The sequence below is a fragment of the Falco peregrinus genome, chromosome 7, assembly GCF_023634155.1.
Source record: "Falco peregrinus isolate bFalPer1 chromosome 7, bFalPer1.pri, whole genome shotgun sequence".
Taxonomy (NCBI): Eukaryota; Metazoa; Chordata; class Aves; order Falconiformes; family Falconidae; genus Falco; species Falco peregrinus.
The window spans coordinates 20205562-20224182 of record NC_073727.1 but is presented as its reverse complement, the minus strand read 5'-3'; the positions used below and the strand labels follow the sequence as shown (position 1 = coordinate 20224182).

At 42.2% G+C, this 18621-nt stretch overlaps 1 protein-coding gene across 2 annotated transcripts in view; it reads right to left on the bottom strand.

The window, feature by feature from the left end:
* Positions 1-18621, bottom strand: part of MSRA (methionine sulfoxide reductase A) — a 293020-nt gene that overhangs the window by 175690 nt on the left and 98709 nt on the right. For both annotated transcript variants that reach the window (XM_055811302.1, XM_055811301.1), the window contains exon 2: positions 93-161. In XM_055811302.1, the coding sequence (XP_055667277.1) occupies positions 93-161 (69 nt within the window). The remainder of the gene's footprint in view (positions 1-92; positions 162-18621) is intronic.

Here is an 18621-nt window from a genome sequence, read left to right as displayed (position 1 = left end):
CTAAACTCTAAGGACTCAGGCTGAAATGAAGAAATCTGGCATGCAGTAACACTATACAGCTTAGAGCTTTTATTTTAAAACTGATGTCTTACCAAATACAGCCATCTGTGTTCCCTCTGGGAAAGGTTCTACCGTTCTGTTTCCATTGACATGATGTTTATCTAGAAGGGGAAAAAAAAAAAGTCAAAATGTAATAGAATATATGCTTTGAATAAATCAATTGGGTTTGGTTTTTTTTCCTTACAGTTCTATTGAAACCTGAAGCCTGATTTCTGAAAGCTGACCTGTACAGTTCACTAATATCTGGAACCTCACACTCTCTGAGTCTGTTTTTCAAAAATACTGTCTACAAGTTCAAGGATATACAGCAGAGATGTATTTCAGTTTAGACACTGTTAAGATACTGTTAAGACAAGTCAGCTGCTACTAACGTGACACACACATACAGAGCAATATACAGTAGCAATCGCTGTCAAAAGTGGAGTACTCTTGAAAGCCACCTCCTCATGCAAGCAGAAAAATGAGGGAAATCACAGCTCTCCTTTGCTGCTAGGACATGTTGGTGCTCAGCTGCCAGCTTTTTTACATGACCAAGCATGAACTCTGTGTATTTTCTGCACTAGTGGGGTAGGTTGACCTTGACTGGCTGCCAGGCGCCTACCCAGCTGCTCTCTCACTCCCCCCCATTAAGAGGTCGGGAGGAGAAAGCAAGATGGAAAAGCTCATGGGTCAACATAATATTCAGGGAGATTCCTTACCAATTACCATCACGGGCAGCCCAGACTTGACTCGGGGAAAATTAATTTAATTTATTGCCAATTAAACTGTGACTGGATAGTGAGAAACAAAGACAGATTCAAACACCACCTTCCCCCAACCTCCCCTTTTCCCCAGCTCGACTTCACTTGATTCCTGACTCTGACCTTCAGGCTCACAGGGCTGTTTCTCACAGGTTTTCCCTCACTCCTCACTGCCACACCACATTTTCCCCTTTCTTACATATATTTTGCCAGGGCCGCCACCAGCATCGCTTGGCAGGCTCAGCTGTGGCCTGTGGTGCGGCTACTGCCAAGCCAGCTGTGTCCAGCACTGGGCAGCCCCTGTCTCTTCCTCAACAGAGGCCACCCCTGCAACCCTCCCCCTACCCAAACCTGGACATTTACACCCAATACAACTAGCAATCCGGTCGCTAAAATGAATATTTAGCCAACACACTCTAATGCCACATCCATTCATCACAGACCATACCCAGCTTGCCCTTTACAGCAGGTACACCTCGGACTGTTTTAACACTGCTAAATGCTGCCACCCTTGGAAACCTCTGCAACAGACCAAACGTACCCACTCTCCTGTTAATCAGTGCTTAATCAAGAAGGGGAGAGGAGCACAAAATGTGAAAACAAACCCATCATGCAATTGTCCTCAGTGACTTGGAGCTGGCAGCCCCAGCACCTTCCAGCTCCCACCAGGTCTCTGCAATGGAGATGTTTTTCACACAGGACACTTACTCTACACTGCGGACAAATGTCTTCCATTTTCTTAGAAAACCTGAGGCATAACACCAATTTTGCAAAAGTAGACCCACTGCTTTCATGGAAACTGAAAAGTTGGTCCATTTGAGGATTACTTTAGCTAAACGGTGCTTTTCTAGCCGGTGTGACTACCCACTCTCAGGTGAAAGAGCATTTTTTGTACAGAACAGCTGGGAAATCTGGTCTGTGGAAGCAGACAGATAAGCTACACTATCACAAGCTGCGGCTTAAGACTTTAAGTTATATATCCTTGCACAAGTATACAGGAGGACATAAGACAGAACTCCTACACAAAGCATTTGCATAAAGGCCGAATCAAGGCTGAGACTTTCAATCTTAAGGAACACAAAGAATACAGAAAAGTGCAATATTCTGGCATTGCTGGTGCTCACAGGGATTATTTCTACATAATAAAGTAGCAGAAGCCTGGCTTTACTTCCCCCGTGACAAGATGGCTCCCAGGGGCTAGAAACTGCTCCGTTTCCAAACTAATATATTCTTCACATCCCAATGTACTTCTCTCTCATCCCAATGTATTTTCCTCAGCATAAAGAAAATCCTACTCCTTGTGATCATATAGGCTTATCACTATTGTATAATCAGGGTTGCATATATAACCTGGAAGGGTTGTATTTATAACCTGGAAAAAATCTCTCCAACCTCAAAAAAAAAAAATAAATAGAGAGATCCACAACAAAATACTCCCAGTCCTTTTCACTGGCATCCCCAAGTTCATTTCTTGATCTACTAAAATGCATTGTCAGCAATGGTGGAAAGAAAAAAAATTGCCTGAACTCAAAATACAGGTTTCTGTTCACAAAATAGTTTCTAGGGAGAAAGCCGAGAGGTTTTCTCAGTATGTGCATTATTTTACTTCCTGTAGTACAGAACCTGGTGAGGAATAAACCAGGGCAAATTAAGAACATGGGATTGCCTTGAAAATTCTCTGAAAGCAATATTTTTCATTAGCAGGGAGGCACAGACAATACTAATCACAGCTGGCATTAACCATTTATCAACAGTCAATGAGAAGGGAAAATCAGGGTTAACTGCAGCTGGAGCAAGAGGTGCCATGAAGTCAATTGTTTGCATTTAAGGAGATTGAACACTCTGTGCCACACAAGCCAAGAGAGGGGCTTTAGGAAGGAAACTGTTGGGAGGTTCCAGAGTGGACCAGTGCCATACAAGGTTTTGGGGAAAAAAAACCACCTTGATTGCTATAGCTTGTATTGCTAACATGACCTACAGACATCTGAAATGAACAGTCAGAAAAATTATGAAACATCATGCAAGATCAAATAAACTAAGCCTGTCTCAGTCCTGATAGCTGCCTTCATTTAAGGAGTGAATGACATATATGATATATGAAGTAGCTATCATTCCAAATGGTGAGGCTTTCAATGTATTAAAATTAAACTTTTAGAGGTGAGATGGGCTTGAATTAAAGTAATATTTTCAGAGTTCTCAAGTTCTCTTCCAATGCCTTCATACTTTTGTTTCAAAGATCTTACCCAGATAAAATAATACATCTTCTCGTTATTCATACTTTGTCTTACAGTTTTCCCAGTATTCCCTGCCTAGATGCACTAAACAGTAAAAAAACCCCAAATTTAAAAGGACATTCACAAAACACAGACACAACTTTGGAAAGAAAGTAACAACACATGAGCATAAAGAGCCTCTCAACAAGTACACTATTCACAGAACATTGCAGTTTGGGGCTTTTCACTGAACAGTTTTTTCTTGTGAAAACATAAGCTTTAGTTCTCACCTATAAATCGGATGGAGTAGCTCCAGAAAATTAGAAATACTTTGGCCCCATGGAACTGGAAAAAAAATTAGAAGGGCTTTCCCTGTAACTTGGCAACAGAAAGAATATCGCCATTCCAGAGACAAGGGCTTACAATAAGTAAGATAAAAACTGTTGTTACAGAAACACAGAAAGATTATCAGTGAACACTGAACTGGCTGGAAGAAGTTAACTTCATCTTCCTAGTGGTGAAAACAAAACATTTCACTCTAATGCTGTCAGTGTTTACAGGGTTAATCCTTCGGTGGACTACAACAGCATTCAGGCTCTTGGAAAAGTAGAACTGGGAGGACATGGATGTCTTCATGTCATTTTCTTGATCTTCTTGACCCTCAGCATTTCAACAGAAAGCCAACTGGTAAGGAATAAATTTTTATTTCTCTTTTATTTGATATTCGAGCTGTCAGCATTTTAATGAACTTAAATTCACAACCAAACAACGGGGGACTTCTTCCCAAAACTGCCAAATGCTGCTCCACCCTCAACTGCAAAGGCTCTCCACCATTTTTCAAACTAAGCCTGAGAGATACCTGCAACATACTTTGCTCCCTGCTGAACAGAAGTAGCATGCCCTGAAAGCAATACATATCCTGGAGGTCCTGACATTCAACTTCAGCTTCAGGCAAAGTCTGTTTTAGACAGATGCAGCGTCTGGCCCGCTCTCCTTAGATTCTCAGGGTTTTTATAGAAATAATCCTTCACAGTCCCTCTGTATCTGTGAAACAGCATACTATTTGGAAAGATAATCAAAATTGCTAAACAGGTCCTCGGTATTTCTTTGGCACTATTCAGTGTTTGCAGCCTATCATTCCATATAGTCCTAGCACAGTTAATTTATAACATAGTCCTACAATTGCCCATTGCTAAAGATTCACTAACTTCAAGTAAAGTTCTGTTCACACGTGGATCAGGCATTATCTGTACTAGTACACTCAAAATAAACAAGTCCTATCTAGAAACTATTTGAGAAAAGTGTTAATTAGCCCAGCTGAAAACATGTTAGAGCCTATCCTAGCAATTTACCAGCGTGGACAATGACGTTCCAGTGCCTGGACCTGTTTGCTGGCACATTTTAATTTATTAATATACACTTTCTTTATCTTCTCAGTTCCATGTATGTCAATTGTATCATTAGATAGATAATAGATTAATTTAACAATGAAAGATGTTCAAATGAGAAAGTTTTATAAAAAATCTTTCCTTTCAAACCAGCTTGACTTAGGTTCCAAACAGATTTACTTTTCTGCTATAAGCCCAGAGGAAATCTAAAGCTCAGCTAAATAAAAGCGCGCTGCTGTTATGTTAGATTCCTAATCAAGTTGTTGCCACAAAATTTATACCACTTATCAGACCTTTAACAGAACTGAACTTCCAACTATTAGAGGCTGAAGTCAGTGCTGCTTTCTTAAATATGCCAAATTAAAAGCACTGGTCCAATGCAGAGCAGCCAGTCACTCATAGGCAAAATCCTCTCTCCCAGTAGTACAGACAAAATGGAAGTTATACCAAGAATTAAATCAGCAGTGCAGAAAGGCTAGGCAAGGCATTTTGCATAACTGAAGATATCCAAGAGGAACTCTGCATTAAGTTTCACACAGTCATTAATGAACATGAGTTCTCTGTTTGCGGGCGCAAATGAAGGTGCTTAAAAAGATTTGACTTTCAGAGAATGCTGATCCAGCATTGAGTGAAAATCAGAAATTTTCTGGTCTCAAAATATTCAGTCTCAAGCAATCATAGTAAAGATTTGAGAACATTTTTTTTTTATTAGCAAGAGATTCATATGGCCTTCATAGTTATCTTTTGATTTTTAAACCATTAGGGACTATCTAGACTACATATCCAAACTTGTTTTATCAGTGCAGCCAGAAAGTTATTATTTTTAAATGAAAAATGAGATTCTTACATAATCAAATTAATCCAGGAGCAGGGGTCATATTTACACACAAGGACTGTTAATTTTCCATGGTAAGTGCGGCCAGGAATTGAATTGAAAATAGCTGATTAAGCAATTACCAGGTGCCTCCTCCACATCCTACAAGCACAAACATGATGGTAGACTGGGAGAAGAGGAGGAAAAGGGATAAGCAGTGATGGAGCAAGGGAGGAACTTCTGAAAGCAAACCAGCTTCTGCTCTAAAACCTCCTTTCCCCTTTCTGTTGTGCCTTGACTCCTTTTGCTGCCGTTTCCATCACACCACCATGGTGGAGGTCTTTTCTCTTTTAGCTATACCAAATGCTCACTCAGCTGTTGATGTGGCAGCCAGATCACCAAGAGGCTGGAAATTCTGGACCAGTAACAGAGAAAGCAGGTCAGGAGATATAAGAATTGTGTAAAACAGTTATAAAAATAACTCGGTGGTTATTATTTCCAAAAGTGGCACTTAAGTCATAATACATAGAAGAGTTGCAGATGGGCACCAACGAAACATAAAAGCACTGCTCACTTTGCAGAGTGGTAGCTGTGCATGTCATGTCCATGTAATATTTAGCATAGTTGTCATATTCATTTTAGACAAAAGTTTGGATGCAATAAAGGGGCATAAAACTTAAGGGCCAGGCCTGTGTGAAAAAGACTGCTTTCATCTAAATAAAGACGGGTGAAGAAAAATGTTCAGCATTGAATAAGCAAGTTATTTTAATGCTTCCTGAATTTCGGATGTGAGAGGAGTATGTCATCCACGGCACAACTCCACCTCTCTAAAGCAAAGTAATGAACTGTAGGATGACAGACACTCTTTGAAAACTCATAAAACGGAGACAGACTGATGGCATTTCACTGTAGCCTACAGCTGCTAAGTTCTTTTATTTAAAAATTCATTGAATACCCAAGTTTAACTTCAGTGTCAGAGTTTGTACACTCCAGAAAGACCACAGTGAAATGAATGCTACAAGGAGAAGCCACCAGATTCATTGCTGCTGTGATGGCTGAGGAAGTTTTACTGCCTTATGAGAAGACAGAATTATCAGCAGTCTGAAAACTGATGTAACAACAAATCTAACCCGTAGCACAAGACAAGTGAAGTGCTTTGTGAGATGTAAGACATTCAAGCTCCTCATGGCATGATTGCTAACCCGAGATACATGGGCTATCAGGCCTGATCATCCCCTACTGCTTTTTCATATAACACTTTTTACTGTGGTGCACCATCAATATACAGGACATAATTGAAGGCCAGTGGGTTTCTTTTCTGTCCGGTAAACAAGAAATTACCTAATTTTTATTTCCAGTGAAAGACTACAAGATTTCAAAAAAAATGGTGGAAGTTTGTCAGTGCAGTGTTACCATTTAAGATGTAATGAATAAAAGGTCTGAAAGGGTCACCAAAGAGGAAGAATAAATACTAAGCTAAAGAAGAATGAGTAGTAAACATAAGAAATTCACTGTCCTTGGGTAAAAGTTTAACACGGGCAACACATGAAAACACAGTTCAAAGGAAGCAAAATTAGCCTTACTTACCAATATTTTCCAAACAAATATTTTCTTTTAAATTTAACCATTTAATTTAACCAGTACATGTCAACAGAGAATGAAGTAGATACCTGCTCATTTTTTCAAATCATCATATCCTGTTATATTGAAGTCTACAGGCAGCACTTAATTTATTAACAGCAAACTAACTCTACTAAAATGTACACTTCCATTAGGCTACATGGCCTGTGGAATTAAAAAACAGTAACAAATGCATTATTCACATTTTCAAGTATAAAACTTACTCCATAACTTTAAAACAGAATTCTATTTCAGTATATTTACATGTCATCTGATGAAAGCTTCACTGCACTTCGCTCATCTGCTTTAGAAAACAGGGATCTGATCTTTATTGTATTTGTGCCTAAAATGAGGCAGCCAAGTAAATCACCTCATTCTGAAAACTTCTGGGCTTCCAGAATCTCTATTAACTTCACTGAAAGCCACAACTGGCCAGTACGTTTGAAAAAATGGGACATTCATTTATATACCTAAATACAAACCTTGAAGCCTGACTTTTTAAACCTAAGAAGATTGGGGGGGGGGGGGGGTTCACTGTACCTTACCCCTGTTAAATCTTTTAACAGTAATTGTTAAAGATATATTTTTTTCAATTACTAAATCTTTTCACAATTGATTCATCCCAATTGAAGTCAACCTGACTAAATTCTGGTTTGAAAGCCTAGCTGTCACAGAACCAGAATCTTTTTCTTTTTTTTTTTGTCCTATCATTCTCAGCAGGCATGGCTGATAGTTTCATCAAAACAGTTACTTGGATTGTTTTGTCAGTTTATTGCAGGAGTAAGCTTGATAGTTCGTTCAGACAAAAGCATAAATTCCAAATTTTTCACCGTTTACCTATTTCATAACTTGGAAGACATTTCCTTAAAAAAAAACAGTTTAGCTTTCTAATATGATATGTGATGTGTATGCCAGGAGGAGTTACACATGCACTGTGTACCAAATTATGTCATATATGAGGATTTTATAAACTGTACAAGGACAGGATTGTTGCAGTCATTAATACTGAACCAGACAGATCCTTACTTCTTTAGCCCGAGGGGAAATCTTGCATCTTATTTCTCTCCGTCCCCTCTCCCAAGATCTCCTGGATATCAGAAAATGCTTTTGCAATGCTTTCAGAATGATCTGGAAAGGACAGAGGGGAAGTCAGTGGCTGTTAAAGGGAAAGCTTGTAGGTAGTGCTGCTGGAGGAACAGGAATTACCTACTAAATGCCCCTACTTCCAACCTAACCTGTCTAAAACCAACCATTCATCCTTGTCCCTGAAGGTGGAGCCTCTCGTCATCGTTTTGGGGATTTCAAAAATCTACTCAATGAGAAAAATCCATGAAAGCATAGCTTCACCAGGGGCATGCTCTTAGAGGACTGAGGAGAGGCACAAGAGGGAGAGGGCTGCTCCACTTCAGGCCTCTGTGGAGCTAACAGTGGTATCAGATGTGGAATTTATGGCAGAATTTCATCCATAAATTCTTCATAGCTGGTGATGAAATAGAAGCTCTTCTTTATTTTCAGGTCTAGTTCAATGAGCAGAACTGTCAGTTCTGCAAGCTCCTGTGTAATAAGAAAATCTAATGTCTTATCAGATGAAACCCGAAATGTTATGTTTTAAATCACTTTGTCTCCCAAAGGATATTTTCAGCACAGGGACACTACTGTCCAAACCCAGTCATTTATGTTTCCAACTCTGACATGTCATTTTGGTTCTCAGCATTGGCAGGGAGATGGCGTACATGATCTACTGGGTTTCTTTCACCTCTCAATTCTCTAGTTCTGTCCTCTGTCAGTCAGTGGAGATCAGCTGTCAATTCATTACCAATTAAAAAGAGAGGTCAGCGATGTAATGGTAATTCACTGCCTACAACTATTTGTAGTATTGTGCTATTGCTGTCACATGGTAGTTCCCAGCTATTATTTAAAAAGCTTGATATCATTCAGTGAAAAATATTAATTACAAATTTCGTTGAAAAATAAATAACTTAGCTTATTAAAATAGGTCAGGAAAGGAAGAGTGGTAGCTGAAAACAGTTTTGAAATGTATTCTGGAGATGACGTCTCACAAAGTGACACACTGTGTTCTGCTGCATCCATTCTATCAAACAGATTATTACACAGAAACTGATTGATGCTACAAAATGTGATGCATCCTAGCACAGTGTGTCAGTTCAAGCTCCAAAACACATGGACTACTCAAAAAACATAGGTTCTATTTAATGAACAAAGGTGAGATTATTGCACACTGATTTGTTCTGCAGTTCTTACTGGGAAATGTACCAACAGGAATGACATGAAAATAATTTTTTTAAAAGGAAAATGAATTCATTTCCTAGAAGAGCACAGTGGAGATGCAGAGGAAGAAAAACAGTGATCTTGAAATTTCCAGTCTACCGGGGTTTGCAGATTAGTGGCTGAACAGCTGTGCCTGTAGCTGTGTGACTGTGCTAATAGGAAGCAGTATGTCACACAGCTATGGACCACAAGGGAAGCAGGCTGCACAGTGTGAGAGGTATGTGTGAAAGATGGGCTGCAAGGTCAGAGGAGACCCTGTGTGCGACGGGGAAGATAGGCTATAGGAGCATGTGCAGGGCAAAGGGAAAAGCCAGCTGTAGGGCTCTGCATAAGACCAGAGAGAGAGCAGACGTACATACAGGGTGTGGGGTAGTGGGTACGTGGCAGCTGGGACAGAGGATGATGGGGGTTGAGAGGAAAATATGAGGATCGGGTGTGTATTTGAGGTATGACCAGGGGAAAGTATCCTAGAAACTAGAATCACAGACTTACTGCTTTCAAGAAGACAAAGCCATGCACCATTGAGCGGCTGTGGGAACTGAGGGTGCTCAGCCTGGAGAAAAGGAGGCTCAGGGAGGGCCTTCTCAATCTCTACAACTGACAGGAGGCTGTAGCCGGCGGGGTCAGTGTCTTCTCCCAAGTAACAAGTGACAGGACAAGAGGAAATGGCCTCAAGTTGCACCAGGGGAGGTTTAGGTTGGAGATTAGGGGAAATATCTTCACCAAAAGGGTGGTCAAGCACTGGGACATGGTGGTCAAGCACTGGCACAGGCTGCCCAGGGATGTGGTGGAGTCACCATCCCTGGAGGGATTTAAAAGATGTGTAGATGTGGTCCTTAGGGACATGGGCTAGTGGTGGGCTTGGCACTGCTGGGTTAACTCGATGATCTTAAAGGTCTTTTCCAACCTAAACAATGCTATGATTATGATTATATGACTTTCACACACAGAAAGTACATGAGACCTAGCTAAACAAGACCACTCACATCCTACAGTATCCACATGTGCTGCTTGATGCCTTTTCTGATTCTGTACGACAGGTCTTTAACTTTTGAGTTTTGGGATAGATACAATATGGTTGAATTAAATATGCTTAAATTGGGATTCATGCCACTTGGCTTTAGTCATCTACAATGGATATCTGCATCTGAGTATTCAGCCTTGGATCCTTCTGTATTCCGGAAAGAACCAGACACTTCTGTGGTGATTCATCTGACATATTTTGTATGTTTTCTTCAGGACAAAATGAGTCATATGTAAAAATGTCAGTTTCTGAGAACTGATTATAAGGAAACTAGTGACAGACTCTGATGAATTCCACCTATATCACCTGCAGTAATATAACTGAGATTAACGATCTACTCAGTGGGAGGATTATATATGCCTTTGTGTATATACATATTTATTAAAATATGGCCTTGACACCAATGGAGATTATAGGTTATGAACCAGGACAAACATTAACGGTAAAATACATGATCAAAATAGCAAAGGAAACAGTAGCAGATGAAAATCACGACACCAACCTAAACAAATCTATGATTCTGAGTCTGTAACAATCGTATCTACAAGGGTTGCTAGAAGGCAGCCTATCTCACAGGCTTTTTTGTTGCTGTACTGCAGTAATAGACCTCTAATCAATACAGTGTCCACCCAGTTCAGACAGGTAACACTGACGGAAACATTGTAGGTACACACAGTAGTCAACTCTTGTGGTATCTGGGGGACTGTCACATCATTTCACTTCCCAAAAGCCAAACTCATGGAGTTATGACATAACATAGAAATCTTAGTTTTCATTTTTAAAACCTATGCTTTTTAACCTGCCTGTTAGGAGATTAAAAAACGGAGAGCACCTAGATTCAAAAATCAAAAATGAAACAAGAAACACAAATATAACTTCTTCTAAAAAGACAGGCAATGTTCAAATGGTCAAGATTTTACTTTCCTGATACCTCTACAATGGCTCCACTGTCTACATGTACATATACATCTTTTCTTTAGATTCTCATTATCTCCCAGCTTTATCTCTAAAATATGCTTTCCTTGAAACCTAAGAAAGGCTTTCTAGAGCACTAAAATTCCCTAAAAATATTGCTGCAAAGAACACTGTTCTAGTCCATCAGTTCACAACGTCACTCTCCTCTTCAAACTGCTTCTCTATTGCACCAAGCAGAAGTTACTTGTTTGCTTTCACAGCCCTCCTGACCAAGACCATGCTGCCATCTTTCCAAGATGATCTTTCCAAGACCAAGACCAAGACCAAGACCAAGACCATCTTTCATGAACAAGCTGAATGTCATGTTCCTCTAATCACTCTGAGAAGCCAGCCATAACTCTTGATGCTTCTTTACAAGTTTCCTCATCATTTCTATGTTACTTCCCTTCATAGCTGGGAGATCTCCATCAACAAAACCACAGCTACCTCCTTATCTCCTTCCTTAAGCTTCTTCTAGTTACAGAAATGCACATGAAAAACCTGACACTAGTTTAAAGTTTGCTTGTATGTAAGAGATAGCCAGGTTGCCAGTATACTGACCTACAGAGATTTCAGCTGTCAGTTCTGCATCATTGTCTGGTAATCCAAAATAAAATGATAAAAACAGTGTTGCATTTACTAAGTGGGACCCAATGCATAGCTGTTAAATAATTTGGATTGGTAATTATCCCTTTCTGCACAAGAACAGGTCAACGTTTGAGAAAATAATAGCAGCACACCATCATTTTTTTACTTCCTGTAATGATCAGCAATGCACTGAATGCATAGAAAAAGGTCTAAACCTGGAGAAGAGCATGGCATTGAGTTATCCACCAAACACAAACAATCCATTATTGCCTTTCGGGCCGTGCCAGTAGCACCTGGTCGTTAGTCTAGGAATTTAATGAAGCTGATAAAATACAACTGGACTTTATTTCAGAATTAAGAGACAATGCCTTTCAAAATCCAGCTTGAAACCCTTATCTATACCGATCTGGGTAAGACTATTATCAGATAGGCTGGAAAAACAAGAGATCCAAACAAAGGACGATGACAAACACAGTGTAACCAAGTTGGGAGGAGATGTCCAGTGGGGTGTGGCAAGAAGGATTGCTAAGCCTGGGTTTATTTAGCAGCTTTATTAATGATCTCAAAGAAGGGGTGAAAAGCACATGAATAAAACATGTACTGGATACTCAACTGGGACATCATGTGTACACCATGAAAAATGAAAACTAGCACAAAGCTCTAGGCAGAAATTCTGCAATGAAGCACAGAGAGCCACAAAGGAGCTCCAGGAATACTACGGTTTTCTTATAAATGGAGGAAGAGTTTGTGCCCTAATCTTTCTTGAGGAAAAAAAGGGGGGAAACTGTCTAAAAGGGCAGAGACCACGGCCCATGAGGGAAGGACAGAAGACTCATGGGAGAAATAAATTCTTATAATGGCCAGACTGGGCATCTATGTTCCCTCAGCTTCTCTTCTAGAGACTGCTGGTGGGGATATAATCTCTGTTGGTATGCCTCCTGGCACTGTCTGGCTCCCCCCTGCAGCGCTGCATCCAGCTCTGGGACCTCCAACATAAGGACACGGGCCTGTTGGAGCTGGTCCAGAGGAGGCCACAAAGATAATCAGAGCACTGGAGCAGCCCTGCTGTGGGGACAGGCTGGGAGAGCTGGGGTGGCTCAGCCTGGGGAGGAGAAGGCTGCGGGGAGACCTTAGAGCACCTGCCAGTGCCTAAAGGGGCCGGCAAGAAAGCTGGGGAGGGGCTTTGGGCAAGGGCAGGTGGCGATGGCACACGGGGGAATGGCTTTACATGAGAGAGGGGAGATGGAGATGAGAGATGAGGAAGAAATTCTTCCCTGTGAGGGCGGCGAGGCGCTGGCCCAGGCTGCCCAGAGCAGCTGTGGGTGCCCCATCCCTGGCAGTGCTCAAGGCCAGGCTGGACGGGGCTGGGGGGGGGTGGGACTGGGTGGTCTGTAAGGTGCCTTCCCACCCAAACCGTTCTGTGATTCTGTGATAACATCTTGCTTGTGAACCAGCAATGTAAATGCTAAATTCTAGGCTAGCCCATGCAAAGAAAAGCTAGGTACAGTAAACAGCACAGACCTAATGATAAAATCCCCCAACTTGCTTTTAAGAAGGTTACTTTTTTATCATTTCCTTTTACACATTAATATTTACATAAATAGCCTTCTAAATGTGACTTTTGATTTAGGATGCTCAGTTTCTGAGGGCTCAGCATGAGAGCAGTTAAGCCTTGTGCCAATTGATACTGGGTATCTTAACACTGACGAGCTATTATTGATTTTTTATGTTCATAGCTTCTCAAAATTAGACTCAAGATAATTTTTGCTGTACATTCACATACATGTTCAAAGTGGGAAAATCCCTTTGAAATTCATGGCTGGCCATGAATTTGGAGTTAAATAGTAGAGCAGTGGCTTTTCAAGTCTTTAATTACGTACACAGAGATATAACTCACAACTTTTTTTTCCTGTGGAGGGACCCACAGAGAAACACTGCCTTTCCACTGCAGACTTCTATGACTAATATTACAATATTTTAATAGTGCACTAAAACATGCTGTTCAAGCTGATAAGATCAGTCTACATGCAACTTCTTTGTTTTTTCTGAAATACAATATGGAAAAAAGCTTGACTCAGGAAAGGTTCCTCTCACCCAAAGCACCTGGACTGATGGGAATATATATGTAGTATTAAGCAGTTCATTTGCTTTTAGGCATTCACATACAGAAGAGATGAATCTTAACCTACAGGTGACTTTTTCCCCAATTAGTATGAAGGATTCTACAGTGGTTCGCTCAGATAAAGGTATCTGTATTAGATATCAAATTAATTCCAACTGTCTGTTTTTGTTCACTTAGAGAAGCAATACCAAAGAAGAGCCACTCATACTTTTCTCCATCAACTCATTGATACTTTGTACCTTTAGGGGGACTGATTCTTCCTTGCACAAATGTCCTGGTTTATACCAGCTTTCTATTTGTTCTCCATGAAAAACGGAAAAAATAACTTTGAAGATCCAAGCCAGTGAACAACCAGGCCTATTGTCATTTTCATACCCACAAAAAATCTAACCAACATACTAAAACTTTACAACAACCATCCCAGAAAGGTATTCTTATGTATATCACACCAATAACACAATGACAGGTTAAAGGACTGCACAACATCTCTGGTAAAACATGCCTTGATTCCCAGTCCCCTATAGCGAAGAGTTTGTCCAACTCCCTCTCCAGCTACTTGGGAAACGGTGTTTATTGGCCTAATAGAACCCAACGGAGGCACTTCAACAGTCACTCTATTAATGAGTTAACATCACTCAGTCACCTGCAATTTAATTTTTCGAAGGCCCTGAGATTTTAATTTGAGTAATACTTCTATTAATTACAATGTCTAATAACAATGTCTAATTCAGACATCTGTTAAAAGTATGTAATGTTAATTTATTGGAAAATCTCCAGCAGTGCTCAATTAAAATGTTCCCCAGTTAAGTTAATGCATATGATTTGTAATGAATAGCAAAAATAGATACTGTTAATAAAAATAATAGCAAATTAAAACCAATAAAACCTCGAGTTTAAGCTTGACAAAATTAAAGACACAGAAATTTTCATTAGGTGGTAGAGTGCGGATTTTTGAGAAGAGGATCTCCTCACACCCGTTCAGGAGCCTATCTTGCAGAGCACTGCTCTAAATTAGCACCTACAGGAAGCATTTCTGGCACAAAACACTGCAGGAATAGTATCAATCCTTACTTACTAGATTTTTCTTGCTTTAATTTCAGATTTCCCTCACAAGATAGTTTTACCACTGCTTAAATATGTAGGCTTACTCAGAGGCCTATAGTTGGCAGGGTGGGTTTTGATATTTTTGAACAATTACGCCGCTTTGCAGCATATCTGCAGTCCTGCGAATTAAATTGATAGGTGAAACAAACAGCGTTTTTTCTCATCTGAACACTGCCATCGCATTATCATTTCTGTGCCTGACTGCACGTCTCCACCACGCCATTAATCTGTTTTTAAAAACGGATCTACACGAAACCATGGAAATGAGGTACAGCACCGTTTTAGTGAAGCATTACAATACACCGCAGCCCCTTAAAGCACAACTGACATTTCTTTTTGCCTTGTGAAGATGTCAGTAGCTTTGAGCAAGAAGCAGCATGCAGCCTGTGATAGAGTATCTCCCTCGCACACACTCCCCCTCGATGGCAGATTATCTGCCTGGAGGTTGCATGAGGCTCCAGTCAGCTGTCAGTCAGCAGATGAGCAGGAATGGTCCAGTGCCTCTCCCCGCCGCCCACTGACAGTGATAAATGACCAGACCCAACGCTCAGCCGAGCCTGACGGGCCCAGGGCTCCCCTTGCAATCTGCTCCGGGTGAACGTCAGCCTTTTCCTGGTCATACACCCCTGTCGGCACAGAAAGGGCGGGATGAGAGAGCGCCAAGGTTAGGCCAAGTGGCTTTTCTTTTTCAAAAAAAAGGGATTTGTGACTTTAATACTTGAAGAAGCTCATCATCCAATGGCAAAAATAAAGATGTGAACAGTGTTACAAACCTCTGTGCTGGGTGTGCGTGGCCAGGTTTTGGCAGCGGGGGGTACAGGGGTGGCTTCTGTGAGAAGCTGCTGGAAGCTTCCCCCGTGTCCCATGGAGCCGATGCCGGCCGGCTCCAAGATGGAGCCAAGGGCTGACCCACCAGCGATGGTGGGAGCGCCCCTGGGGTAAGGGGAAAAACCCCCTTTGCAGGTGGGACCGGAGAGAGGAGCGAGCACAGGGGGGAGCCGCGGCCCTGCAGCCCCCCAGGCCAGGGCAGGGGGAGGCCGGGGGGCTCCAGGCGCCGCAGCAGAGGCTCCCCCAGCCCGTGGGGAGCCCCCGGCCGGGCAGGCCGTGCCCCCAGCCCGTGGAGCCCCCGGGGGCAGCTCCCCCCCGCAGCCCGGGCAGGACCCCCGGGGCAGGGGCTGCCCGCAGGGGGCTGTGACCCGCGGGCAGCGGCGCTGGGCCAGCTCCTGGCAGGGCCCGTGGCCCCGTGGGGAGAGGAGCCCGGGCGGGGGCAGGGCTGGGGACCCCGCGGGGACCCCCCTGGGGCCGGGCAGGGGGTGAGGACCCTCCCCACGGGGGGCAGGAGCCGCAGGGACAGCGGGTGGGGGACCGACCCCAGCCCCTACTCCTGGTCCCCTGTGCTGCTCGGGGGAAGGAGACAGAGCTGGGGGTGAAGTTAAGCCCGGGAAGGAGGGAGGGGTGGGGGAGGGCGTCTTCAGGTTTGGGTTTGTTTCTCATTATCCCGCTCTGAGCTGACTGGTGACACGTTCAGTCAATTCCCCCCAGCGGAGCCCGTGCTGCCCGTGCCGGTACCCGGTGAGGGATCGCTCCCTGCCCTGATCCCGACCCACCAGCCTGCCCTTGCACTGCCCCCGGCCCAGCTCAGGGGCAGGGACAGCGCGGCCGTGGTGGCCTTCAGCCAGGGTCAATCCACCACAAGCACCACAAGTAGCACAGTCATCAATTAACTATCTCCTTAAAAGGCTTAAGGCATCTCACTTAAAGCTTCAGTTTACTCAAAGTGCTTGTTCTCTTTAGTGAAACGACATCGTGAAACTGCTTCTTTCATTGTATCTGGAGTGGACGGTGAAGGGATTCTAAAAGACTTTTTAAAAACGAAAGAGGCAGTAGTTACAGCAAGTATAAAAATTTGCTACATATTCATCTTGAACAGCTGCTGCAGTTTAAGGCAGATACCCCATTTCTTAGTGACTAGAAATACATCATAAAATATTTCACACTTAAGAATCTTTTTTTTTTTTTTTACTTTTATCTTAAGGTAAATAAATTAATCCAGGATTCTAGGGTCAAACTATGTTTCTTTACTGAAGCTAGTGACCATCAAGCACCAAACTAGCCACTGACCGCTATGAAATCATATCCACAGTTAAAGAATCCAACATGAATAGATGCTTCACAGTAAACTTCCAGTTCACATTCTGTACCTTCCAAAGCACGTAAGTGACTTAGGATGAGATGCCAGAGGATCTGAAATGAATTAAGAAGCATTTGGCTGTTCAGAAAACCTAAAGCTTACGGCACACAGTTCTCACAGGGTGACCGGGATACACGCTGAACTGTTCGTACCTTTGCTGCAGCCTTGCTTGCCGTCTACACGGCATCATGACTTGAGTTTACTCCATCTTTAAGCAACTCCGCTTTGAAACCTGGTCTCTTAGAGACTGAAGTTTCATTTTTAAAATGTCTTCAACCACTCACAGGAGTGTCATCGCAAAGCTACACTCAGGCTAAAAAGTGGACTTTACATCTTCAAGAAGCATTAGGTAAGAGCATCTAATATGAAGCCCTTTGTCAGATACTTGTACAAAGAAACTTGTTTGTCGAGTGATTGTCATTAGAGATCTGCTGAGCAGGACTGTGCTCGGAGAAAGTGGATCAGTTGTAAGGAAAGGAAGCAAAGTGGATTTGATTCTGCTGTACTGACCAGGCTTTATTCACTTCTGAAATCAACCCCAAGAGGCTCAGAAGAATTATCCTACATGTAGGCTGTCCAGCATTGACTTTTGAGGGAGATGAAGCCAGGAGAAGGACAAGAGAGTGCCACAAAAAGTCTGTCTCTGAGTGGTGAGATCACCCTCAACACACCAGATGTTTTATTCACGGTAGGTAAGACTTTCATTGACTATATGTGTGCAGTTAGGAGTTACCTGGATTTCTTTACCTGGAAAAACCTGCATTCTGGTAGTGATTTGTAAAGCCTCTCATTGAGAATATCTGCATTTATAGTACTGAATCGCTTTGACAGAGATGATGAGACTCCCTTTCAGGTAATGGAAAGAGCAAAGTGCCTCCTTTTGGGGTCCTCAATCATCTGCCTGGTCTAAAGCATCTCCTTTAAAGGTACTGCATCGCCTAATTTGGGAACCTGAAGTAGACGGACTAACTGTGGCCTTCACTTGTTCTCAAAAGCTTTGCTAATAAGCAGTTATCTACCAAACTTTACTAAAATACCATCTGTACAGTGAAGGCAGCAGCTTTAAAGAGTGAAAACGTGTTTAGTAGCATGTTTGGCAGACTTTACCTGGCCTTTGCGAGCATCGTATGCACCATTAAACAACTACCAAATCTAGAAAAATTAGGTATAATTGGTACTGAAAGCTTAGAGGAAATCCAGAGACAGAATAGCAGGGGTCATGTTGCAGGTGCTGTAGCAGAGCTGTGAAGGAGGGAGGCAGAGTGGATGAGGATGGCTGTCAACTGACAAAGCTACAGAAAAAAAGAGTGCTTGATTAGAAAGGCTATTATACACGTTAAATACATCACTAGAGTTGTAGAAAAGTTTTAGCAGAGCTTGTTCACCTACATTTAATTATCAGTAACCTAAGCTAATATTAAATATCTCACAGCACCAGAGGAACAGGTTGCTCCTTGAAATACTCAAAGAAAAAGATGAATTCAAGAGGGGAAGATACTGGCTGTGCCTGGGGG